Source organism: Coregonus clupeaformis, chromosome 25 (genome assembly GCF_020615455.1).
Source record: "Coregonus clupeaformis isolate EN_2021a chromosome 25, ASM2061545v1, whole genome shotgun sequence".
NCBI classification, from domain to species: domain Eukaryota; kingdom Metazoa; phylum Chordata; class Actinopteri; order Salmoniformes; family Salmonidae; genus Coregonus; species Coregonus clupeaformis.
The window spans coordinates 30671127-30698393 of NC_059216.1; the positions used below are offsets into that span (position 1 = coordinate 30671127).

The following is a 27267-nucleotide window of genomic DNA, read 5'->3' on the forward strand; positions in this document are numbered from 1 at the left end:
ATTTGAAACCAGGTCTGCTCATATTTGTGATTTAAAACAGAATGGTACATATTTCAATGACACCATTGTCAAATCCGCTGTATGAAGTGGGATTTGTAAGATGTTTAAACCTATTACGTTGTGGTTATGGGTCTGTGTTTGTTTGCATTGTTTACTCAGCTTCATAGAAATGTTTTGTAATTAAATGTCCCTTTTTTCCACCATCCATTCCCCTTCCAGTGCACCTTCCCTAACACTGGTGCACGCATCATGACCTTCATCGGTGGGCCAGCCACTCAGGGCCCAGGCATGGTGGTAGGAGATGAGCTGAAGGCCCCTATTCGCTCTTGGCACGACATTGAGAAGGACAACGCCAAGTTCATGAAGAAGGGGACCAAAGTAAGTTTGGCTAAACCTTTTTACTGTTGACTTTGCCTGTTATTTAGCTGGGTGTACCATGATCTGAACTTTTTTCAGGTCTGTTGCAACTGTCTGTAAATTATGATAAATGCTCAAGTAATGTGTTACAGCACATTAAAGTGAGACAACCAGTTAATGGCTAGATGTGTTTTTTAGCATAACAAATTACAAACAGGCACTCCTTTCTTCTTTATATTATATTGGATCCTCATTTTGTCCTGCTCCTGTATAAAGTTTGGATATGTGTAAAAACCCTTTCCTTCATTTTCAGCATTACGAGGCATTGGCGAGCCGTGCTTCCACCAATGGCCACATCATAGACATCTATGCCTGCGCTCTGGACCAGACTGGACTGCTGGAGATGAAGTGTTGTTCCAATCACACTGGGTGAGGACGCTCTGTCTGGTGAACATACAGGTTCCGTCTGAAATGGCACCCTATTCCCTATATAGTGCACTACTTTTGACCAGGGCTCAAAAGGAGTGCACTATATAGGGAATAGAATGCCATTTGGTACGCATAACACACACGTCAATCACTCTGGCTTCTCCCATAGTGAGAGGAGAGTTTGTCCTCAGATCTTCTCCAGTGCTCTCCTCTGATGCTTTGAGGAGGAAGGAATCGACGAATGACTTCTGAGATTCACCCTGTGTATCGTTGAACTCATACGCGTATATCTGTTTTTGTAGAGGCTACATGGTGATGGCGGACTCTTTCACCACCTCGCTATTCAAACAAACCTTCCAGAGGGTTTTTACCAAAGATGTGTCTGGAGCCTTCAAGATGGCCTTCGCAGGCACCCTGGAGATAAAGGTAGAACCATTGCACAGACTGGCTCTATCTGAAATGGTACTCTACCTATAGAGTGTACTACTTAGTAGTGCACTATACAATGCCTTCAGAAAGTATTCATACCCCTTGACTTATTCCACATTTTGTTGTGTTACAGCCTGAATTCAAAATGGATTAAATATTTTAAAAAATTCACCCATCTACACACAATATCTTATAATGACAAAGTGAAAACATGTTTAGACATTTTTGCAAATGTATTGAAAAGGAAATACAGAAATATCTAATATCATAAGTATTCACAACCCTGAGTCAGCTTTGAGTCGTCTTGGGTATGTCTGTATAAACTTTGTACATCTGGATTTGGGGATTTTCTCCCATTCTTCCTTGCAGATTTTCTCAAGCTCTGTTAAGTTAGATGGGGAGCGGCAGTGAACAGCAATCTTCAAGTCTTTCCAGAGATTTTCAATGGGATTCAAGTCTGGCCTTTGGCTGTGCCACTCAAGGACTTTCACATTGCTGTTCTGAAGCCATTCCAGCTTTGCTTTGGCTGTATGCTTGGGGTCATTGTGCTGTTGGAACATAAATCTTTGCCTCAGTCTAAGGTCGTTTGCGCTCTGAAGCATGTTCTTATCAATGATTTGCCTGTATTTGCCTCAATTCATTAATCCCTCTCCTTACTAGTCTCCCAGTCCCTGCCTGCGAAAATCAATCAATCAATTTTATTTTATATAGCCCTTCATACATTAGCTAATATCTCGAAGTGCTGTACAGACACCCAGCCTAAAACCCCAAACAGCTAGTAATGCAGGTGTAGAAGCACGGTGGCTAGGAAAAACTCCCTAGAAAGGCCAAAACCTAGGAAGAAACCTAGAGAGGAACCAGGCTATGAGGGGTGGCCAGTCCTCTTCTGGCTGTGCCGGGTGGAGATTATAACAGAACCATGCCAAGATGTTCAAAAATGTTCATAAGTGACAAGCATGGTCAAATAATAATCAGGAATAAATCTCAGTTGGCTTTTCATAGCCGATCATTAAGAGTTGAAAACAGCAGGTCTGGGACAGGTAGGGGTTCCATAACCGCAGGCAGAACAGTTAAAACTGGAATAGCAGCAAGGCCAGGCGGACTGGGGACAGCAAGGAGTCACCACGGCCGGTAGTCCCGACGTATGGTCCTAGGGCTCAGGTCTCTCAGTTGGCTTTTCATAGCCGATCATTAAGAGTTGAAAACAGCAGGTCTGGGACAGGTAGGGGTTTCGTAGCCGCAGGCAGAACAGTTGAAACTGGAATAGCAGCAAGGCCAGGCGGACTGGGGACAGCAAGGTGTCAGCATGCCCGGTAGTCCTGACGTATGGTCCTAGGGCTCAGGTTCTCAGAGAGAAAGAGAGAACGAGAGAATTAGAGAGAGCATACTTAAATTCACACAGGACACTGGATAAGACAGGAGAAGTACTCCAGGTATAACCAACTAACCCCAGCCCCCCGACACATAAACTACTGCAGCATAAATACTGGAGGCTGAGACAGGAGCGGTCCGGAGACACTGTGGCCCCATCCGAAGATTCCTGGGCCAGACTACACTCAATCATATGACCTACTGAAGAGATAAGTCTTCAGTAAAGACTTAAAGGTTGAGACCGAGTCTGCGTCTCTCACATGGGTAGGCAAACTGTTCCATAAAAATGGAGATCTATAGGAGAAAGCCCTGCCTCCCGCTGTTTGCTTAGAAATTCTAGGGACAATTAGGAGGCCTGCGTCTTGTGACCGTAGCGTACGTATTGGTATGTACGGCAGGACCAACTCGGAAAGATAGGTAGGAGCAAGCCCATGTAACGCTTTATAGGTTAACAGTAAAACCTTGAAATCAGCCCTTGCCTTAACAGGAAGCCAGTGTAGGGAAGCTAGCACTGGAGTAATATGATCAAATTTCTTGGTTCTAGTCAGGATTCTAGCAGCCGTATTTAGCACTAACTGAAGTTTATTTAGTGCTTTATCCGGGTAGCCGGAAAGTAGAGCATTGCAGTAGTCTAACCTAGAAGTAACAAATGCATGGATTAATTTTTCTGCATCATTTTTGGACAGAAAATTTCTGATTTTTGCAATGTTACGTAGATGGAAAAAAGCTGTCCTTGAAACAGTCTTGATATGTTCGTCAAAAGAGAGATCAGGGTCAAGAGTAACGCCGAGGTCCTTCACAGTTTTATTTGAGACGACTTTACAACCATCAAGATGAATTGTCAGATTTAACAGAAGATCTCTTTGTTTCTTGGGACCTAGAACAAGCATCTCTGTTTTGTCCGAGTTTAAAAGTAGAAAGTTTTCAGCCATCCACTTCCTTATGTCTGAAACACAGGCTTCTAGCAAGGGCAATTTTGGGGCTTCACCATGTTTCATTGAAATGTACAGCTGTGTGTCATCCGCATAGCAGTGAAAGTTAACATTATGTTTTCGAATAACATCCCCAAGAGGTAAAATATATAGTGAAAACAATAGTGGTCCTAAAACGGAACCTTGAGGAACACCGAAATGTACAGTTGATTTGTCGGAGGACAGACCATTCACAGAGACAAACTGATATCTTTCCGACAGGTAAGATCTAAACCAGGCCAGAACTTGTCCGTGTAGACCAATTTGGGTTTCCAGTCTCTCCAAAAGAATGTGGTGATCGATGGTGTCAAAGGCAGCACTAAGGTCTAGTAGCACGAGGACAGATGCAGAGCCTCGGTCTGACGCCATTAAAGGTCATTTACCACCTTCACAAGTGCAGTCTCAGTGCTATGATGGGGTCTAAAACCAGACTGAAGCATTTCGTATACATTGTTTGTCTTCAGAAAGGCAGTGAGTTGCTGCGCAACAGCTTTTTCTAAAATTTTTGAGAGGAATGGAAGATTCGATATAGGCCGATAGTTTTTTATATTTTCCGGGTCAAGGTTTGGCTTTTTCAAGAGAGGCTTTATCACTGCCACTTTTAGTGAGTTTGGTACACATCCGGTGGATAGAGAGCTGTTTATTATGTTCAACATAGGAGGGCCAAGCACAGGAAGCAGCTCCTTCAGCAGTTTAGTAGGAATAGGATCCAGTATGCAGCTTGAAGGTTTAGAGGCCATGATTATTTTCATCATTGTGTCAAGAGATATAGTATTAAAACACTTAAGTGTCTCTCCTGATCCCAGGCCCTCGCAGAGTCTGTGCAGATCCAGGACAGCTAAGCCCTGGATTCAAAGAGGAGTCCGTAATTTGCTTTCTAATGGTCATGATCTTTTCCTCAAAGAAGTTCATGAATTTATTACTGCTGAAGTGAAAGCCATCCTCTCTTGGGGAATGCTGCTTTTTAGTTAGCTTTGCAACAGTATCAAAAATAAATTTTGGATTGTTCTTATTTTCCTCGATTAAGTTGGAAAAAGTAGGATGATCGAGCAGCAGTGAGGGCTCTTCGGTACTGCACGGTACTGTCTTTCCAAGCTAGTCGGAAGACTTCCAGTTTGGTGTGGCGCCATTTCCGTTCCAATTTCCTGGAAGCTTGCTTCAAAGCTTCGGGTATTTTCTGTATACCAGGGAGCTAGTTTGTTATGACAAATGTTTTTTCGTTTTTAGGGGTGCAACTGCATCTAGGGTATTGCGCAAGGTTAAATTGAGTTCCTCAGTTAAGTGGTTAACTGATTTTTGTCCTCTGACGTCCTTGGGTAGGCAGAAGGAGTCTGGAAGGGCATCAAGGAATTTTTGTATTGTCTGAGAATTTATAGCACGACTTTTGATGCTCCTTGGTTGGGGTCTGAGCAGATTATTTGTTGCGATTGCAAACGTAATAAAATGGTGGTCCGATAGTCCAGGATTTTGTGGAAAAACATTAAGATCTACAACATTTATTCCATGGGACAAAACTAGGTCCAGAGTATGACTGTGGCAGTGAGTAGGTCCAGAGACATGTTGGACAAAACCCACTGAGTCGATAATGGCTCCGAAAGACTTTTGGAGTGGGTCTGTGGACTTCTCCATGTGAATATTAAAATCACCAAAAATTAGAATATGATCTGCTATGACTACAAGGTCTGATAGGAATTCAGGAAACTCAGAGAGGAACGCTGTATATGGCCCAGGAGGCCTGTAAACAGTAGCTATAAAAAGTGATTGAGTAGGCTGCATAGATTTCATGACTAGAAGCTCAAAAGGCGAACGCCATTTTTTTTTTGTAAATTGAAATTTGCTATCGTAAATGTTAGCAACACCTCCGCCTTTGCGGGATGCACGGGAATATGGTCACTAGTGTAACCAGGAGGTGAGGCCTCATTTAACACAGCAAATTCATCAGGCTTAAGCCATGTTTCAGTCAGGCCAATCACATCAAGATTATGATCAGTGATTAGTTCATTGACTATGACTGCCTTTGAAGTGAGGGATCTAACATTAAGTAACCCTATTTTGAGATGTGAGGTGTCACGATCTCTTTCAATAATGGCAGGAATGGAGGAGGTCTTTATCCTAATAAGATTGCTAAGGCGAACACCGCCATGTTTAGTTTTGCCCAACCTAGGTCGAGGCACAGACACAGTCTCGATGGGTATAGCTGAGCTGACTACACTGACTGTGCTATTGGCAGACTCCACTAAGCTGGCAGGTTGGCTAACAGCCTGCTGCCTGGCCTGCACCCTATTTCACTGTGGGGCTAGAGGAGTTAGAGCCCTATCTATGTTGGTAGATAAGATGAGAGCACCCCTCCAGCTAGGATGGAGTCCGTCACTCCTCAGCAGGTCAGGCTTGGTCCTGTTTGTGGGTGAGTCCCAGAAAGAGGGCCAATTATCAACAAATTCTATCTTTTGGGAGGGGCAGAAAACAGTTTTCAACCAGCGATTGAGTGCTGAGACTCTGCTGTAGAGCTCGTCACTCCCCCTAACTGGGAGGGGGCCAGAGACAATTACTCGATGCCGACACATCTTTCTAGCTGATTTACACGCTGAAGCTATGTTGCACTTGGTGACCTCTGACTGTTTCATCCTAACATCGTTGGTGCCGACGTGGATAACAATATCTCTATACTCTCTACACTCGCCAGTTTTAGCTTTAGCCAGCACCATCTTTAGATTAGCCTTAACGTCGGTAGCCCTGCCCCCTGGTAAACAGTGTATGATCGCTGGATGATTCGTTTTAAGTCTAATACTGCGGGTAATGGAGTCGCCAATGACTAGGGTTTTCAATTTGTCAGAGCTAATGGTGGGAGCCTTCGGCGTCTCAGACCCCTTAACGGGAGGAGTAGAGACAAGGGAAGACTCAGACTCAGACTCCGACTCGCTACATAATGGGGAAAACCGGTTGAAAGTTTTGTCGGCTGAATGAGCGACACCGGTTGAGCATTCCAACGGTATTTCCCTCCAGAAGCCATGAGAAAGTTGTCCAGCTGCGGGGACTGTGCGGGGGATTTATACTAACGTTACTATCTGTACTTACTGGTGGCACAGACGCTGTTTCTTCCTTTCCTACACTGAAATTACCCTTGCCTAACGATTGCGTCTGAAGCTGGGCTTGTAGCACAGCTATTCTCGCCGTAAGGCGATCGTTCTCCTGTATATTATGAGTACAGCGACTGCAATTAGAAGACATCATGTTAATGTTACTACTTAACTTCGGCTGTTGAAGATGTTGACGAACCATGTCCAGATAAAGCGTCCGGAGTGAAAAAGTTGAATGAGGGAAAAAAAGTTGCGATGGAAAAAAGGAAAATAAAGTAAAGTTGGCAGCAAAAAAACGAAAAAGTTTAACGAAAAAAGATGAGTGAGGACAAAACTAAAAAGTTGGTAAATTTGTTGAACACAGAGATTGATTAAACGTTTATTAAAAGTAAAACGTGAACAGTTTGGCAGGTAGCCAAGTAGCAACAAACAGCACAGCAGCACGGAGACAATGCGGAAGCGAGACGGAATCCCCAAAGCATGATGCTGGCTCCACCATGCTTCATGGTAGTATTGACTCAGGGTTGTGAATACTTAAGTACATGAGATATTTCTGTATTTAATTTTTAATACATTTGGAAAAATGTCTAAACATGTTTTCACTTTGTCATTATGGGGTATTGTGTGTAGATGGGTGAGAAAATATATATTTAATCCATTTTGAATTCAGGCTGTGATGAGCTGTGCCTGGTTTTCTCAAGACATAGCGCTTTGCATTCAGGCCAAAGAGTAAAATGTTTGTCTCATCAGACTACAGAATATTTAGCCTTATGCTGTGTCTTTCACGTGCCTTATTGCAAACTCCAGGCATGCTGTCGTGCCTTTTTCTCAGGAGTGGCTTCGGTCTGGCCACTCTCCCATAAATCCCAGATTGGTGAAGTGCTGTAGAGATTGTTGTCCTTCTGGCAGGTTCTCCCATCTCTTCCAAGGAACTCTGTAGTTCTGCCAGTGGTCATTGGTTTCTTGGTCATCTCCCTGACCAAGGTCCTTCTTGCCCGGTTGCTCAGTTTGGTCGGACGGCTAGCTCTAGGCAGTCAGGGTAGTTCCATATTTTTTACATTTCCCAATGATGGAGACCACTGTGCTCTTGGAAACGCTCAACACTCTAGAAATTGTTTTATACCCTTCCACAGATATGTCTCATGACAATTCTATTTCTGAGATCTACGGACAGTTCCTTGGACAGCTGTGTTTCTTTGTAAATCATGTCCAAACAATTGAATTGGCTACATGTGGACTCCAAGTTGTAGTGACATCTCAAGGATGATCAAAGGAAATTGGATGTACAATGCGGGTAAAAAGTATTTGATCCCCTGCTGATTTTGTACGTTTGCCCACTGATAAAGACATGATCAGTAAATAATGTAAATGGTAGGTTTATTTGAACAGTGAGAGACAGAATAACAACAAAAAAATCCAGAAAAACTCATGTCAAAAATGTTATGAATTGATTTGCATTTTAATGAGGGAAATAAGTATTTGACCCCTCTGCAAAACATGACTTAGTACTTTTTGGCAAAACCCTCGTTGGCAATCACAGAGGTCAGACGTTTCTTGTAGTTGGCCACCAGGTTTGCACACATCTCAGGAGGGATTTTGTCCCACTCCTCTTTGCAGATCTTCTCCAAGTCATTAAGGTTTCGAGCCTGACGTTTGGCAACTCGAACCTTCAGCTCCCTCCACAGATTTTCTATGGGATTAAGGTCTGGAGACTGGCTAGGCCACTCCAGGACCTTAATGTGCTTCTTCTTGAGCCACTCCTTTGTTGCCTTGGCCGTGTGTTTTGGGTCATTGTCATGCTGGAATACCCATCCACGACCCATTTTCAATGCCCTGGCTGAGGGAAGGAGGTTCTCACCCAAGATTTGACAGTACATGGTGCCGTCCATCGTCCCTTTGATGCGGTGAAGTTGTCCTTTCCCCTTAGCAGAAAAACACCCCCGAAGCATAATGTTTCCACCTCCATGTTTGACGGTGGGGATGGTGTTCTTGGGGTCATAGGCAGCATTCCTCCTCCAAACACGGCGAGTTGAGTTGATGCCAAAGAGCTCGATTTTGGTCTCATCTGACCACAACACTTTCACCCAGTTCTCCTCTGAATCATTCAGATGTTCATTGGCAAACTTTAGACGGGCCTGTATACAGTGGGGAGAACAAGTATTTGATACACTGCCGATTTTGCAGGTTTTCCTACTTACAAAGCATGTAGAGGTCTGTAATTTTTAACATAGGTACACTTCAACTGTGAGAGACGGAATCTAAAACAAAAATCCAGAAAATCACATTGTATGATTTTTAAGTAATAATTTGCATTTTATTGCATGACATAAGTATTTGATACATCAGAAAAGCAGAACTTATTATTTGGTACAGAAACCTTTGTTTGCAATTACAGAGATCTTACGTTTCCTGTAGGTCTTGACCAGGTTTGCACACACTGCAGCAGGGATTTTGGCCCACTCCTCCATACAGACCTTCTCCAGATCCTTCAGGTTTCGGGGCTGTCGCTGGGCAATACGGACTTTCAGCTCCCTCCAAAGATTTTCTATTGGGTTCAGGTCTGGAGACTGGTTAGGCCACTCCAGGACTTTGAGATGCTTCTTACGGAGCCACTCCTTAGTTGCCCTGGCTGTGTGTTTCAGGTCGTTGTCATGCTGGAAGACCCAGCCACGACCCATCTTCAATGCTCTTACTGAGGGAAGGAGGTTGATGGCCAAGATCTTGCGATACATGGCCCCATCCATCCTCCCCTCAATAGAGTGCAGTCGTCCTGTCCCCTTTGCAGAAAAGCATCCTCAAAGAATGATGTTTCCACCTCCATGCTTCACGGTTGGGATGGTGTTCTTGGGGTTGTACTCATCCTTCTTCTTCCCCCAAACACCGCGAGTGGAGTTTAGACCAAAAAGCTAAATTTTTGTCTCATCAGACCACATGACCTTCTCCCATTCCTCCTCTGGACCATCCAGATGGTCATTGGCAAACTTCAGACGGGCCTGGACATGCGCTGGCTTGAGCAGGGGGACCTTGCGTGCGCTGCAGGATTTTAATCCATGACGGCGTAGTGTGTTACTAATGGTTTTCTTTGAGACTGTGGTCCCAGCTCTCTTCAGGTCATTGACCAGGTCCTGCCGTGTAGTTCTGGGCTGATCCCTCACCTTCCTCATGATCATTGATGCCCCACGAGGTGAGATCTAGCATGGAGCCCCAGACCGAGGGTGATTGACCGTCATCTTGAACTTCTTCCATTTTCTAATAATTGCACCAACAGTTGTTGCCTTCTCACCAAGCTGCTTGCCTATTGTCCTGTAGCCCATCCCAGCCTTGTGCAGGTCTACAATTGTATCCCTGATGTCCTTACACAGCTCTCTGGTCTTGGCCATTGTGGAGAGGTTGGAGTCTGTTTGATTGAGTGTGGGGACAGGTGTCTTTTATACAGGTAACGAGTTCAAACAGGTGCAGTTAATACAGGTAATGAGTGGAGAACAGGAGGGCTTCTTAAAGAAAGGTCTGTGAGAGCCGGAATTCTTACTGTTGGTAGGTGATCAAATACTTATGTCATGCAATAAAATGCAAATGAATTACGTAAAAATCATACAATGTGATTTTCTGGATTTTTGTTTTAGATTCCGTCTCTCACAGTTGAAGTGTACCTATGATAAAAATTACAGACCTCTACATGCTTTGTAAGTAGGAAAACCTGCAAAATCGGCAGTGTATCAAATACTTGTTCTCCCCACTGTATGTGCTTTCTTGAGCAGGGGGACCTTGCGGGCGCTGCAGGATTTCAGTCCTTCACGGCGTAGTGTGTTACCAATTGTTTTCTTGGTGACTATGGTCCCAGCTGCCTTGAGATCATTGACAAGATCCTCGTGTGTAGTTCTGGGCTGATTCCTCACCGTTCTCATGATCATTGCAACTCCACGAGGTGAGATCTTGCATGGAGCCCCAGGCCGAGGGAGATTGACAGTTCTTTTGTGTTTCTTCCATTTGCGAATAATCGCACCAACTGTTGTCACCTTCTCACCAAGCTGCTTGGCGATGGTCTTGTAGCCCATTCCAGCCTTGTGTAGGTCTACAATCGTGTCCCTGACATCCTTGGAGAGCTCTTTGGTCTTGGCCATGGTGGAGAGTTTGGAATCTGATTGATTGATTGCTTCTGTGGACAGGTGTCTTTTATACAGGTAACAAGCTGATATTAGGAGCACTCCCTTTAAGAGTGTGCTCCTAATCTCAGCTCGTTACCTGTATAAAAGACACCTGGGAGCCAGAAATCTTTCTGATTGAGAGGGGGTCAAATACTTATTTCCCTCATTAAAATGCAAATCAATTTATAACATTTTTGACATGTGTTTTTCTGGATTTTTTGTTGTTATTCTGTCTCTCACTGTTCAAATAAACCTACCATTAAAATGATAGACTGATCATGTCTTTGTCAGTGGGCAAACGTACAAAATCAGCAGGGGATCAAATACTTTTTTCCCTCACTGTATATTTAATCTATTTTGAATTCAGTTTGTAACAAAACAATGTGGAATAAGTCAAGGGGTATGAATACTTTTTGAAGCCATTCAGAATAGGGAATATGGTGCCATTTCAAAAGCAGCCACTGTGTTCCAATATCCACACTAACATACCACTACAATACATTACATTGCTTTTACGTAGTGTGTAAGATATTGTAATAGAGCCACATTGATAGGTGATTTAATCCATTAAACATTATGGAAAATATCAGATTTCTTAACCCTTTTACCAAATAGAATTGTACGCAAAATGCAAATATGTTCTAATATCATCTGTCCTTCATTTCAGACATCTCGAGAGATCAAGATTTCAGGAGCCATCGGGCCGTGTGTGTCATTAAATGCCAAAGGACCGTGTGTATCTGAAAATGTGAGTCCACGTCAAATACATAGATCAGTGCCCTAATACTCTACAGGGCAATTCCACGATAACGGAATTGAGCTGAGACTGAGATTTTTTTGTTTTACTCAAAATGTATGCCAAACAAAAAACATTGGTTTTCAAAGTTTAGCAAACCATACAACTCTATGCAGAAGGACTACTTTTAACAATTTACACTGAAAATGTTACAAAAACATTTACTGGAAGAACGGTACAGATGCAAAGTTTAACAGAATTTCTGTAAAATCTCCCTTAGTTTGTGACCACGTTTCCCAAAAACTCTGTTAAATATCTGCTCCAAATTAAGATGTCTGCAGAAAGAATGGGGTGTCAGCTATGACATGACACCTTGACTTTGAAAATATATATATTTTGATTATTGAACTACACTGAACAAAAAATATAAACGCAACATGTAAAGTGTTGGTCCCATGTTTAATGAGGTGAAATTAAAGATCCCGAAACTTTCCATACGCACAAAAAGCTTATTTCTCTCAAATTTTGTGCACACATTTGTTTACATCCCTGTTAGTGAGCATTTCTCCTTTGCCAAGATAATCCATCCACCTTACAGGTGTGGCATATCAACAAGCTGATTAAGCAGCATGATCATTACACAGGTGCACCTTGTGCTGGGGACAATAAATGGGCACTCTAAAATGTGCAGTTTGGTCACACAGCACAATGCCACCGATGTCTCAAGTTTTGAGGGAGCATGCAATAGGCATGCTGGCAGCAGGAATGTCCACCAGAGTTGTTGCCAGAGAATTGAATGTTCATTTCTCTACCATAAGCCGCCTCAACGTTGTTTTAGAGAATTTGGCAGTACGTCCAACTGGCCTCAACCGCAGACCACGTGTATGGCGTCGTGTGGGCGAGCGGTTTGCTGATGTTATGGGCAGGCATAAGCTACGGACAATGAACACAATTGTGTTTTATCGATGGCAATTTGAATGCACAAAGATACCGTGACGAGATCCTGAGGCCCATTGTCGTGCCATTCATCCGCCGCCATCACCTCATGTTTCAGCATGATAATGCACTGCCCCATGTCGCAAGGATCTGTACACAATTCTTGTAAGCTGAAAATGTCCCAGTTATTCCATGGCATGCATACTCACCAGACCCATCTGAGCATGTTTGAGATGCTCTGGATTGACATGTAGAACGGCGTGTTCAAGTTCCCGCCAATATCCAGCAACTAATGCACAACCATTGAATAGGAGTGGGACAGCATTCCACAGGCCTGGGGCCTGCCGAGTGGCGCAGCGGTCTAAGGCACTGCATCGCAGTGCTTAAGGCGTCACTACAGACCCGGGCTGTGTCACAACCGGCCGTCCCATAGGGCGGCGCACAATTGGCCCAGCGTTGTCCGGGTTAGGGGACAATTTGGCCGGGGGGGGGGCTTTACTTGGCTCATCACGCTCTAGCGACTCCTTGTGGCGGGCGTTTGCAGGCTGACTCCAGTCGTCAGTTGAACGGTTTTCTCCGATACATAGGCGCAGCTGGCTTCCAGGTTAAGCGGGCAGGTGTTAAGGAGTGCAGTTTGGCGGGTCATGTTTCGTAGGATGCATTACTCGACCTTTGTCTCTTCCGAGCCCGTTGGGGAGTTGAAGCGATGAAACAAGATAGTAATTGAAATTGGGAGAAATAATAGGTTAAAAAAATAACTTCCACAATCAACAGCCTGATCAACTCTATATGAAGGAGATGTGTTGCGCTGCATGAGGCAAATGGTGGTCACTGGTTTTCTGATCCACGCCCCTACTTTAAAAAAAAAAGGTTTCTGTGACCAACAGATGCATATCTGAAATCCATAGATTAGGGCCTAATTTATTTATTTAAATTGACTAATTTCCTTATGAACTGTAACTCAGTCAAATCTTTTAAATTGTTGCCTTTATATTTTTGTTCAGTATACGTGAAGTGGATTTACATATGGTAACGGAATTTCATCATGGGTCCCTGATTTGTACTACACAGAAATGCATAATTATGGCTATGAATGTCATTCTCCTCATGGTGTTGTATCCTATATACAAAATGTGGTGTTCCGTGACCCAGGAAACAAAACTGCTAAATTTCAACAACATTACTTATAGATAATGTTATGAATCTTCAATCTTCAATCATTGGAGAACAAATTGGATGACCTAAGATTACGGTTATCCTACCAACGGGACATTAGAAACTGTAATATCTTATGTTTCACCGAGTCGTGGCTGAACGACGACATGGATAACATACAGCTAGCGGGCTATACGCTACATCGGCAGGATAGAACGGCTGACTCCGGTAAGACAAGGGGTGGCGGTCTGTGTATATTTGTAAACAACAGCTGGTGCACAAAATCAAATACTAAGGAAGTCTCGAGGTTTTGCTCGCCTGAGGTAGAGTATCTTATGATAAGCTGTAGACCACACTATTTACCAAGAGAGTTTTCATCTATATTTTTCATAGCTGTCTATTTACCACCACAAACCAATGCTGGCATTAAGATTGCATTGAATGAGCTGTATAAGGCCATAAATCAACAGGAAAACGCTCATCCAGATGCAGCGCTCCTAGTGGCCGGGGACCTTAATGCAGGTAAACTCTAGACCACCTTTACTCCACACACAGAGACGCATACAAAGCTCTCCCTCGCCCTCCATTTGGCAAATCTGACCATAACTCTATCCTCCTGATTCCTGCTTATAAGCAAAAACTAAAGCAGGAAGCACCAGTGACTCGGTTAATAAAAAAGTGGTCAGATGACACAGATGCTAAGCTACAGGACTGTTTTGCTAGCACAGACTGGAACATGTTCCGGGATTCTTCAGATAGCATTGAGGAGTACACCACATCAGTCACTGGCTTCATCAATAAGTGCATCGATGATGTCGTCCCCACAGTGACCGTACGTACATACCCCAACCAGAAGCCATGGATTACAGGAAACATCCGCACTGAGCTAAAAGGTAGAGCTGCCGCTTTCAAGGAGCGGGACTCTAACCCGGACGCTTATAAGAAATCCCGCTATGCCCTCCGACGAACCATCAAACAGGCAAAGAGTCAATACAGGACTAAGATTGAATCGTACTACACTGGCTCTGACGCTCGTCGGATGTGGCAGGGCTTGAAAACTATTACAGACTACAAAGGGAAGCACAGCCGCGAGCTGCCCAGTGACACAAGACTTCCAGACGAGCTAAACCACTTCTATGCTCGCCTGAGGCAAGCAACACTGAAGCATGCATGAGAGCACCAGCTGTTCCGGATGACTATGTGATCACGCTCTCCGTAGCCGATGTGAGTAAGACTTTTAAGCAGGTCAACATTCACAAGGCCGCAGGGCCAGACGGATTACCAGGACGTGTACTCCGAGCATGTGCTGACCAACTGGCAAGTGTCTTCACTGACATTTTCAACATGTCCCTGACTGAGTCTGTAATACCAACATGTTTCGAGCAGACCACCATAGTCCCTGTGCCCAAGGACTCTAAGATAACCTGCCTAAATGACTACCGACCCGTAGCACTGACGTCTGTAGCCATGAAGTGCTTCGAAAGGCTGGTCATGGCTCACATCAACAGCATTATCCCAGAAACCCTAGACCCACTCCAATTTGCATACCGCCCCAACAGATCCACAGATGATGCAATCTCTATTGCACTCCACACTGCCCTTTCCCACCTGGACAAGAGGAACACCTACGTGGGAATGCTATTCATTGACTACAGCTCAGCATTCAACACCATAGTGCCCTCAAAGCTCATCACTAAGCTAAGGATCCTGGGACTAAACACCTCCCTCTGCAACTGGATCCTGGACTTCCTGACAGGCCGCCCCCAAGTGGTAAGGGTAGGTAACAACACATCTGCCACACTGATCCTCAACACGGGGGCCCCTCAGGGGTGCGTGCTCAGTCCCCTCCTGTACTCCCTGTTCACCCATGACTGCATGGCCAGGCACGACTCCAACACCATCATTAAGTTTGCCGACGACACAACAGTGGTAGGCCTGATCACCGACAACGATGAGACAGCCTATAGGGAGGAGGTCAGAGACCTGGCCGTGTGGTGCCAGGACAACAACCTCTCCCTCAACGTGACCAAGACAAAGGAGATGATTGTGGACTACAGGAAAAAAAAGAGGACTGAGCACGCCCCCATTCTCATCGACGGGGCTGTAGTGGAACAGGTTGAGAGCTTCAAGTTCCTTGGTGTCCACATCACCAACAAACTATCATGGTCCAAACACACAAAGACAGTTGTGAAGAGGGCACGACAAAGCCTATTCCCCCTCAGGAGACTGAAAAGATTTGGCATGGGTCCTCAGATCCTCAAAAAATTCTACAGCTGCACCATCGAGAGCATCCTGACTGGTTGCATCACCGCCTGGTATGGCAACTGCTTGGCCTCCGACCGCAAGGCACTACAGAGGGTAGTGCGTACGGCCCAGTACATCACTGGGGCCAAGCTTCCTGCCATCCAGGACCTCTATACCAGGCGGTGTCAGAGGAAAGCCCTCCAAAATTGTCAAAGACTCCAACCACCCTAGTCATAGACTGTTCTCTCTGCTACCGCACGGCAAGCGGTACCGGAGTGCCAAGTCTAGGTCCAAAGACTTCTCAACAGCTTCTACCCCCAAGCCATAAGACTCCTGAACAGCTAATCATGGCTACCCGGACTATTTGCACTGCCCCCCCACCCCATCCTTTTACGCTGCTGCTACTCTGTTAATTATTAATGCATAGTCACTTTAACTCTGCCCACATGTACATATTACTTCAACTACCTCAACTAGCCGGTGCCCCCGCACATTGACTCTGCACCGGTACCCCCCTGTATATATAGCCTCCCTACTGTTATTTTATTTTACTTCTGCTCTTTTTTTCTCAACACTTTTTTTGTTGTTTTATTTTTACTTTTTTGATAAAAATAAATGCACTGTTGGTTAAGGGCTGTAAGTAAGCATTTCACTGTAATGTCTGCACCTGTTGTATTCGGCGCATGTGGCCAATAACATTTGATTTGATTTGAATATGAACACTGTGGTTCAAAACTTGTAAAAGTTGCACTTTTATTTTTCTCCTAAAAGTTATGATTTCTAGCATCGAAATCGTAGCACATTTTGGGTAATTTCCCTAGCAACGCTCTGACGTTACTATGTTTCACCTTGGTTACTTTTGTAAAACACTGGTGCACAAAACGCATAACTATTTGTGTGTTCAGTGTTCATCCTTGCATAAGCAACATATGTAGCCAGTCCTTTACTGATCCAAAGGAACCCCTAAATAAGGAAATATGTTTTAACCATATACAGTGGTTTTCTCAGTTAATATAATACGTTTTGGCAGCTGTATTTAGCCTACAAGGGCCATCATTGCTTTTGCCTGCTAGCCAAACTAAAGACAGCACAACGTTTGCTAGCTAACACAACTCTCAAAACATTCAAGGTCCCGACAGCTACATAAAGCGCTGTTCTGGCATCTGAGAAAAATACATTTAGCATCTTTCAACAGCTTCTTATCTCGTATTATTTCGGGATTCCTCCAGTCCGGTACATACTTGTCTTTACTATAGTGTACTCTACTGTGCTGTACTGTACTGTCCAATCTTGTAAAACACATTTTCCGGACCGGACCAAATCTGAACCAATCATTGATGTCTATGTTTGGGCCTAAAGAAGGCCGGTCCAGACTTTTGTGGACGTTGAAATCATGGCTGGTCTGGACTGGATAAAAAAAAAACATTCAGGGCAGACTGACCAGACTTTTCACACTATTGCTTTGACCACCAGACGACAGAAAGAAAAAGTTATCAGCTGAACATAACATTATGCTAGTGTAAGGGAGGACAGTAGCAGGTGACCCAAGTGTGGTTTGTGTTCTATGATTTCCCATTGTAGCCAATTCAATTGAAAATTCCGTTATCTATTAAAATATTTTTGTGTTGTAAATTCTGTTAGCGATTTGGTAACAGGATTTCAAGTTTTAATCACTTAATAATTAATTAACAAAATGTATATCAGTATAAAAACACTAATTGATAGGTCAACTTTTACTTGTTACTTCTGTGAACTTTCATTATCCTCCCACATGAGGGAGAGAAATTAGAAAATATCTTAAAGGCCCAATGCAGCCGTTTTTATATCCATATCAATTCATTTCTTGGTAACAATTAAGTACCTTAATGTAATAGATTTCCATTAAAATAGGCAAAATTAGCAAAACTATTTCTCAAGCAAGGATTTTGTTAGTTCTGAGTGGGGAGGGGAAAACTGAAAACGAATTGTTATTGGCAGAGCGGTTTGGAACTCTTTGTTATTGGTCTATTAACAAATTTACCACATGGTGATGTCACCATGGAAAGCCAAAACTCCCGCCCATGCAAACCTGCTGATTTAGAAGCTACTGTGTAGATTGTATTTTCAACCAGCAACTATCAAGAAATGACACTGATCAAATCTTTTCACACTTTTACAGTGTTAGTTTCATCAGCTGTAGTAAAATATGATACAACACACAGGAAAAATAGAGTTAGGACTGCACTGAGCTTTTAAATATGTTTTTTTGGTAACGGAATTTCAAGGCACAAGGCAATGTTTCTTAAACTTACAGAAGGCAAAAAAATTATCCTAAATATAAATGTTGATATTAGTTGGCGGGGTTCTTTACTTCAACATTATTGTGTTTTGATGTATTTCTAATAACGTTTAAATAATTTTTCTGGTATATGTTTTCTATGATCCCTTTTCCATCTGTTGATAAGAAATCGAAGCCTTTGCTTATTCAAATTTACACCGGCAGCACAACAAAATAAACTCTTAGCTTACATTTGACATGCTACCATGAGCTTCACATGTTGGTGCTCATGGGTCCTTTTCAATGGAAATGACCTACATCAATGAGCAGATATGCAGAACAGTACAGTAATCTTGTTTTGGATAATACTTTTATCTGGTTGACCCTTTTGTAAATTTAGTTGTCCAGAATGTTGTGTCCTGAATTTTTACTGAAGGAGATGGAACAACGTTCTGTTTCTGATCCCTTCTAGAACAATGTCATTCTGATTATGATCCCTTCTGTCTGTTTCCTAACAGGAAATTGGAACAGGGGGCACCTCTCAATGGAAGATATGTGGTCTTGACCACAACACCACTCTGGCAGTGTACTTTGAGGTGGTCAATCAGGTATCCATTCATATTACACACTCTGAATTGTGATCACTAAGCTACTTGTGTCAAGTGCCATGTTTTGCGTTCAGTTGTGATCAGGAGCGAAAGGAAAGGATGCTGAGTAGTCGTTTTATATCACAGTAATCTGAGATTAGGCAACCCACAGAGCCATGTTTGCCAAGAGCATCTGCTAAATGACTCAAATGTAAATGTACAAATGTAAACGTTCCACGTGCCAAAGATTTAGATAATTTAATTGCACCACCAGAGGGCATACTAGCTATTCTATTACTATGATATTCTACTTCTGGACTGACCAGAGGTAATGGCTAGAGTTGCATCACTATGCCACCAGATGGTGTGCTCGTATATGAAACCACTATGGCCTCTTTTTATAAAGCATACCAACATTAGCTAGCACAAGATGGTTCTGAAATGTCATTGAGATGATCACGTTCACTCTAACCCAGTATTTCCTGTTATGCTAATCTGGTAGATTTAATCTGGTAGCTACATGTACATTATTGTAGACTGTCAGTGTTGCCCAGGGTATATTCATTAAGGAAGAACATATTTGACATTATATGAATCAGTATTATTTGTTTTGATGAATATTTATTTACTGACTGAAAACGGATTGACTATTCCTCTCTGACAGACAGTGTTGTTTGTCTGTAAACAGTTTAGCACAGTCTCCAGTGTAATTCAAATATTGAAGTTTAACATTGTAGTTCAAACTTTTTTCATCAGAAACTGAAAATATAGGATAGCTATGGCGGTCTTGGTGTATGGCCACTAAAGACCACAATGACCTCACATTCTTCAAACGGGAGATGGTTGCCTCTTCTCGGCACAATGAGCCTTGGTATAGTCCTCCTTTGTTGATTAGTCCCAACCTTTCATTTAATTCATTAATTTGTATTTATTTAGCCAGGTAGTCCAGTCAGCAACAATTGCCACTGTTTTCCAGGGAGTCCTGGGATCCATAAAATCAATTATGTGGTTAGTCTGTAGTTATTTTAAAAGATGACTCCACAGTGACGGAGTCCTGGTCCAGTGTAATGTCCTTACTGTGCCCAGGGTCTTTACTATCCTACATTGTCACCTCTGACATGGATCTAGTCTCTGGTGACCCTGGCTTGGAGTTATCTGACCAGAGTGATGGCTTGGTGATGTGGTGGTGGCTCACTATCTCCAGTTGGATGGCGGTGCTCTGTGGGTGGGAGTTCTTCAGAGGGCGCTGAAGCAGCTGTCGTATTTTATTCAGGCTTTTCCGCAGAGCCGCTCTGTACCGCCTGAGAGGGATAGAGAGGAAGGAAGAGAAATGGAGAGAGCAAGATGTAGAGAGGGAGAGAGAAATAAATAGAGGGAGAGAGAGATTGAATCCGAGAGAGTGACAGATGGAGAGAGAAAGTAAGCCACCATTAACCATATAACCACTGATGCAGTGCAGCTAGCCACAGCTCTGCTCCCACACTGAGAAGCTCATTTTAATCATCTCAAGCTCTCAGCTATTTCCCCTCTCAACAGCCCTCATTTAGAAATGTACTGGAGCTAGCTTCTCAATTCCCTCTGACTTTGGTTTCAAGTGGCTATTGAGGGGCCTTCATATTATTACGTTATATCATCTGCACAAGACTGAGCCTTATTCTAATTGGCATTGAAATGACTCTTTATATTTCTATTTGACTTTGTTTGGGGCTATTGCTCTATTACTTACGTCTGCGTCATGGAGTTGATCCATGGGTTGAGTGTGGAGGTGAAGAGGACGAGCCAGGTGGCTATGGCTGAGGCTGCTGCTGGCGGGTCATGGCCACTGAACGTCTCATAGAAACAGGTGGTGATGTAAGGCAGCCAGCACACCAGCAGGCACACTGACAATGGAGAGAATTAAGATGGGAGATTATTAGAGTAATTACGTATATATTATAAGAGCGAGTCAAGGGTAATCTTATTGAAATGCGATATATTTAACAGGAGGTTATTCGATTCATTACGGTAACATTACATGTTGATATGAAGAAGTCTATTTAGTATATTTATATATTCGCGAGATTCCTAAATCACTAACCTTATTGTAGTGTGTCATGTTGTTATAGCACATTGACCATTTCAAAAAAACTGAATTTGACCCGTTACAAATGTAGCCTACAGAAAGATGTCAATAATAACAGCCACTGATGGACCTTGAATGTTATTTGCTTTTGTTCCTTACATAAAAGGCTTTTAATCTGTGTATCTGCTCAGTGCTCAGAATGACCATATATCTCAAATGCCTTGCTCTGTCTGGATACAGCAACAAATCGAGAGCTTCAATGTACTATTCACAAGGTTAGAACTGGTATGTAACCACCAATGAGACTCACCCACAGTTGCCACCATCACTATGGAGCTCCTGAAGTAGTTATTAGCAGGAACATAAAAACAGTGCTGGTCGTTGCAAACAAACGTCCCTCGCTGCACCTGCTTCCTCGCAATATACACAATGTATGCATACATGGAGCACATGATGAGTATCGGTGCTATGATCCCAACCACGATGAAGAGCATACTGAAGCCCCTGTAGTCTGGCTGGAAGCTGGGGCCACACAGGAACCTGGTGCTGCTGTAGGTGTAGCTGCCGAAGCCCAGCAGTGGCAAGGCTGCGTTGATCAGGCCATAGAGCCACACCAGGACCAGTACCACCCTGGTCCTCTTGGCCGTGCAGATGGTGGTGTAGCTCAGGGCGAAGCAGATCTCTGTGAACTTGTCAATGGTGGCCCAGGTCAGGGAGTGGATGGAGGCCAGCTGAAGAAGCAGGTAGAGGAAGGCGCTGCCCTGGCAGAGGTGCCCGTCGCTGGGGTAGCCCTGCGGCCTGAGCAGGCTGTTGTAAGCTCCGAAGGGGATGGTGGAGAGACCCAGGGCCAGGTCACTCAGGCAGAAGCTCAGGGTCAGGGCCCAGGTTTCAGTGTGGAGCTCCTTGTTGAGAAGAACCACCAGTAGTAGAACCACATTACCACACACACAGCACAGACTGGAGACCACCATCAGAGCTGCATAGACCAGGGCCACTGGCTGCATCCTCCCGGCCTCCTGATGGAAGAGAAGTCCTCCCTGGGCTGCTGGCTACTCGCTCTCCTCCCGCCTGGTTCAGGCCATGAGATCCCACTGACCGAATGGCTTGCTGGCTGACTGAGGCTGACGTGTGAAGTGCCGTTATCCTGTGTGTGCCGTGGGCTGGTCCTCGGGGGCTCCAGGGAACTGGTTGCTGTTGTGGATGTGTCAGTCTCCCGCTGTGCTCTGGGAGGGGAGGCTCCTCTCCAAGTCCTCTAGCTGTCCTTCTAAGGGCTTAGCTAGCTCCTCTCTGCCTTGCTGTACACTATCTCTGCTTCAGATTGAGGCAGGGAGGGCGAAACAGCCTGCCACACCCCTCTCTCAAGCAGTAGAACTATGAGAACCGAAATATTCAGCCCTAATGGTGTAAATACGGAGGCAAACAGTCAAGGAGCTGGTGTGTGGATACGCAGACTTGCGAGGGAGAGAGCGGTTGTAGCAGAGTTGTGCTGCCGGTGTAAACAGACGCTTGAGATCTAATATCCTCTCCTCCACTAATGGCTGCCGCACAGTTAATGAGCCATTTGGCTCTGGAGTGTTGTTAGGATAATTGGCAAGAAGTGTGCCTCTAATTCAATCTAAGCTTCCAATAATCCATTATTGCCTTTCTGCTTTCTTAAGCCCCCTCATATAACCTAATTATTACCGTTCTTCTGAAAGTTGTTTTTCCTCTCTGGCTGTCCATAAGGCAGTAGCAGTTATGTGTGTGTTTGTACATGGCAAATTATTTGAATAATTTGAATAAAACACCCACGTCTATTAGTGCCTTTGGAAAGGTTGTCCTTCCAACAGGACCATGACACTTAGCACACAGCCAAGACAATGCAGGAATGGCTTCGGGACAAGTCTCTGAATGTTCTTGAGTGGTCCAGCCAGAGCCCTGACTTGAACCCAATCCAACATCTCTGGAGAGACCTGAAAAAAGCTGTGCAGCAACGCTCCCCATCCAACCTGACAGAGGTTGAGAGGATGTGCAGAGAAGAATGGGAGAAACTCCCCAAATACAGGTGCACCAAGCTTGTAGCATCATTCCAAAGAAGACTCGAGGCTGTAATTGTTGCCAAAGGTGCTTCAACAAAGTACTGAGTAAAGGGTCTGAATACTTACGTAAATGTAATATTTGTTTTTTATTAATAATACATTTGCAAAAATTTCTAAACCTGTTTTTGCTTTGTCATTATGGGGTATTGTGTGTAGATTTGCAGAGAAAAAAATACAATTTAATCAATTTTAGAATAAGATTGTAACCTAACAAAGTGGAAAAATTCAAGGCGTCTGAATACTTTCCGAATGCATTTACGTTTATGATCATCACAGCATTTCATTGAATGTGCATGCATGTGTACACTTCTACACTGTGTGCACAATTATTAGGCATTATCATCATTATTATGCATATTTCCCAACTCCAAGCTGTATAAACTGGAATGCTTATTGGATTTAAGCATATCAGGTGATGTGTATTTGTGTAATGAGGGAGGGTGTGGCCCCCTATATCAAGGTGTGTATAATTATTAGGCAGCAGCTTTTCCTCAGGTAAAATGGGCCAAAAAAGTGATTTAACTGACTCTGAAAAGTCAACATTTTTAAAAACTATTTCAGAGGGATGCAGCACTCTTGAAATTGCTAAGATATTGGGGCATGATCACAGAACCATCAAACGTTTTGTTGCAAATAGTCAACAGGGTCGCAAGAACCGTGTTGAGAGAAAAAAAGACGCAAATTAACTGCCAAAGATTTGAGAAGAATCAAACGTGAAGCTACCAGGAACCCATTATCCTCCAGTGCTGTCATATTCCAGAACTGCAACCTACAAGTACAAGGTGTTCAGTGCTCAGAGACATGGCCAAGGTAATGAAGGCTGAAACCCGACCACCACTGAACAAGACACAAGTTGAAACGTCAAGACTGGGCCAAGAAATATCTGAAGACAGATTTTTCTAAGGTTTTATGGACTGATGAGATGAGTGACTCTTGACGGACTAGATGGATGGGCCCGTGGCTGGATCAATAACGGGCACGGAGCTCCACGTCGACTCAGACGCCAGTAAGGTGGAGGTGGGTTACTGGTATGGGCTGGTATTATTAGTGATGAGCTAGTTGGACCTTTTCGGGTTGAAGATGGACTCAAACTCAACTCCCAAACCTACTGCCAGTTTTTAGAAGACACTTTCTTCAAGCAGTGGTACAGGAAAAAGTCTGTATCTTTCAAGAAGACCATGATTTTTATGCCAGACAATGCTCCATCGCATGCATTGAAGTACTCCACTGCGTGGCTAGCCAGTAAAGGCCTTTTTAAAGATGAATGGATAATGACATGGCCCCCTTCCTCACCTGACCTAAACCCTATTGAGAACTTGTGGTCCCTTCTTAAACGGTCGATTTACAGCGAAGGAAAACAGTACACCTCTCTGACCAGTGTCTGGGAGGCTGTGGTTGCTCTGCACAAAAAGTTGATCGTCAACAAATCAGGAAACTGACAGACTCCATGGATGGAAGGCTTATGACTGTTGTTGAAAAGAAGGGTGGCTATATTGGTCACAGATTATTTTTTTTGAAATGTCAGAAATGTTTATTTGTAAATTTTGAGTTGTTTATTATTCTCACTTTAACAGATGAAAATGAACAATGAGATGGAACTTTTCGTTTTTCATTTAGTTGCATAATAATTCTGCACACTAATAGTTGCCCAATAATTGTGCACACAGATATTCTCCAAAGAAAGCCAAAACCTCACTTTTAACTTTCTTAAATATTCAGGTTTGAGGTTTATTAACATTTTTGGATTGACCGAGAGCACTGTAGTTGTTCAATAATAAAATTAATCCTCAAACATACAACTTGCCTAATAATTGTGTACACAGTGTAATTGGATGACTTTCTAATGATCCTTTCCTAACCGTTTTTGTCTCCTCTGTTTGTAGCATAATGCACCTATTCCCCAGGGGGGCCGAGGGGCGGTCCAGTACGTCACTCAGTACCAACACTCCAGTGGACAGAAACGCATCCGAGTCACCACCACCGCCAGAAAGTAAACAAGCATACACACATTACAGATTTGTCTCACTTCACTTCAGAACAAAACGTACAATTTACAAAAACACACAAACATGTGAATATGGATTTGATTCATCATTCAGAGCACATCTTCTTTTCAAAGTAACTACTGGACTTTTTCTACCACTTTTCATTCCACTATGGAGCTGCATCTGCAAGCTCACCTTGTTTCCATAGCAACACTGTAGGGAGCGAGGGTAAAGTGGTTGTTGTGTTGTCTTCTCCCCTGATCAGAGGAGGAGATGGTCTTGGTTGTTAGTGTCAAACGTGTATTTATTAGACACTGACTGAGCCTTAGCGGTCATATGACTACGGTAAAGACACTCAGTATGGGTTATGATCAATGTTGCAGTTCATGTTTGTTAGCATGAGATCTGTGTTTATACAATGCTTAACATGTTGCAGGGCAGTGGCGAGAGAAAATGTGTATAGATAAGCCGTCATTCCCAGGCTGTTAAAAGATCAGTTCAATTTACCTAGACTTAAATTACAGTATGGGTTGGATTTAATTTACAAGGGTTATTATGACAAAGGGCTTTTAAATGCCAAGGCAACCAGAACCGTAACATCTAACGTAATGCCCCTTATTTAACTAATTTCTCCATAAAATCTATGGTAGAGATTAATTGTGTGTGGTATCACTTTTTCATTGTGGAGGAGAACCTTACAACTAAACAAAAACAAAAAAACATAAGTGTGTCAAATGATCGACGATGCTTATGTAGGTTGTTTCTCTTTCTCTCACTCCCCCCCCTCTCAGCTGGGCAGATGCAGGGACCCAGATCCAGAGCATTGCAGCATCATTTGATCAGGAGGCCTCAGCCATCCTAATGGCTAGACTGGCTGTGTACCGCGCTGAGACCGAGGAGGGCCCTGACGTGCTTCGCTGGCTGGACAGACAGCTCATCCGGCTGGTAAGACCGAGACAGAGCAACACCATCTATTAGCACCTCGCCACAGACTTCATAAATGGGCCGGTTGTTAAAACATTGAGATTATAAAATGAAACAATGTCATTATTTGCTGCTGCTAACCAGTGAAAGTAGCAATTTCCAGGCTAGCAGGCACGGGGAAATTGTGGGATGAAGTGTGACATTTTTAAGTGTGGACTCAGTGGCAGGCAGGGTTTTATAATGGGTTTGAATTGCCTTTTTCTCTCTCTGTTCTAGTGTCAGAAGTTTGGAGATTATCATAAGGATGATCCCAACTCCTTCCGCTTCTCAGAAACCTTTTCTCTCTATCCCCAGGTAAGTGATCATGGGCTGAGAGGCTGATTGGCTCTTTAGTGGAACGACACATTTGTAGCTAGTACATACATGTATGATAAATATATTTAAGCTGAAGAAGGCACAGTGATGCTGAAACTTTGGTGTTTTACCCAATAAATTACTTATATACACACACACACACACACACACACACACACACACACACAGTACCGGTCAAAAGTTTTAGAACACCTACTCATTCAAGGGTTTTTCTTTATTTTTACTATTTTCTACATTGTAGAATAATAGTGAAGACATCAAAACTATTTAAAAAAAAACACATATGGAATCATGTAGTAACCAAAAAAGTGTTAAACAAATCAAAATATATTTTATATTTGAGGTTCTTCAAATAGTCACCCTTTTCCTTGATTACAGCTTTGCATACTCTTGGCAGTCTCTCAACCAGCTTCACCTGGAATGCTTTTCCAACAGTCTTGAAGGAGTTCCCACATATGCTGAGCACTTGTTGGCTGCTTTTCCTTCACTATGCAGTCAGACTCATCCCAAACCATATCAATTTGGTTAAGGTCGGGGGATTGTGGAGGCCAGGTCATCTGATGCAGCACTCCATCACTCTCCTTGGTAAAATAGCGCTTACACAGCCTGGAGGTGTGTTGGGTCATTGTCCTGTTGAAAAACAAATGATAGTCCCACTAAGCCCAAACCAGATGGGATGGCCTTGAATTGTAAATAAATCACATACAGTGTCACCAGCAAAGCACCCCCACACCATAACACCTCCTCCTCCATGCTTTACGGTGGGAAATACACATGCGGAGATCATCCGTTCACCCACACCGCATCTCACAAAGACACGGCGGTTGGAACCAAAAATCTCCAATTTGGACTCCAGACCAAAGGACACATTTCCACCGGTCTAATTGTGCATTGCTCGAGTTTCTTGGCCCAAGCAAGTCTCTTCTTCTTATTGGTGTCCTTTAGTAGTGGTTTATTTGCAGCAATTAGACCATGAAGGCCTGATTCACACATTCCCCTCTGAACAGTTGATGTTGAGATGTGTCTGTTACTTGAACTCTGTGAAGCATTTATTTGGGTTGCAATTTCTGAGGCTGGTAACCTTAATGAACTTATCCTCTGCAGCAGAGGTAACTCTGGGTCTTCCATTCCTGTGGCGGTCCTCATGAG

At 43.5% G+C, this 27267-nt stretch overlaps 2 protein-coding genes across 2 annotated transcripts in view; one reads left to right on the forward strand and one right to left on the reverse strand.

Annotated features, from left to right (window-relative positions):
* LOC121539521 (protein transport protein Sec23A) overlaps positions 1-27267 on the forward strand; it is a 36427-nt gene that overhangs the window by 3116 nt on the left and 6044 nt on the right. The window contains exons 6-13 of the mRNA XM_041848081.2: positions 220-378; positions 671-786; positions 1089-1212; positions 11447-11527; positions 18626-18715; positions 24718-24824; positions 25611-25764; positions 26020-26097. Coding sequence (XP_041704015.1) covers positions 220-378; positions 671-786; positions 1089-1212; positions 11447-11527; positions 18626-18715; positions 24718-24824; positions 25611-25764; positions 26020-26097 — 909 coding nt within the window. The remainder of the gene's footprint in view (positions 1-219; positions 379-670; positions 787-1088; positions 1213-11446; positions 11528-18625; positions 18716-24717; positions 24825-25610; positions 25765-26019; positions 26098-27267) is intronic.
* LOC121539522 (adenosine receptor A3) lies at positions 18743-22649 on the reverse strand. The gene is made up of 3 exons (XM_041848082.1): positions 21067-22649; positions 20421-20574; positions 18743-19995 (listed from the first exon to the last, which is right to left on the reverse strand). Exons 1-3 carry the CDS (start codon positions 21758-21760, stop codon positions 19794-19796), a joined length of 1050 nt encoding a protein of 349 aa, XP_041704016.1. The 5' UTR covers positions 21761-22649; the 3' UTR covers positions 18743-19793.

Excerpts from the sequence above, each read along its gene's own strand:
- LOC121539522 (XM_041848082.1), bottom strand. The coding sequence starts at position 21,760 with ATGCAGCCAGTGGCCCTGGTCTATGCAGCTCTGATGGTGGTCTCCAGT. Across the intron at positions 20,575-21,066 it reads AGTGATGGTGGCAACTGTGG|TGTGCCTGCTGGTGTGCTGG; the intron begins GTGAGTCTCATT and ends CTCCATTGTCAG. Across the intron at positions 19,996-20,420 it reads ATCAACTCCATGACGCAGAC|GCGGTACAGAGCGGCTCTGC; the intron begins GTAAGTAATAGA and ends TATCCCTCTCAG.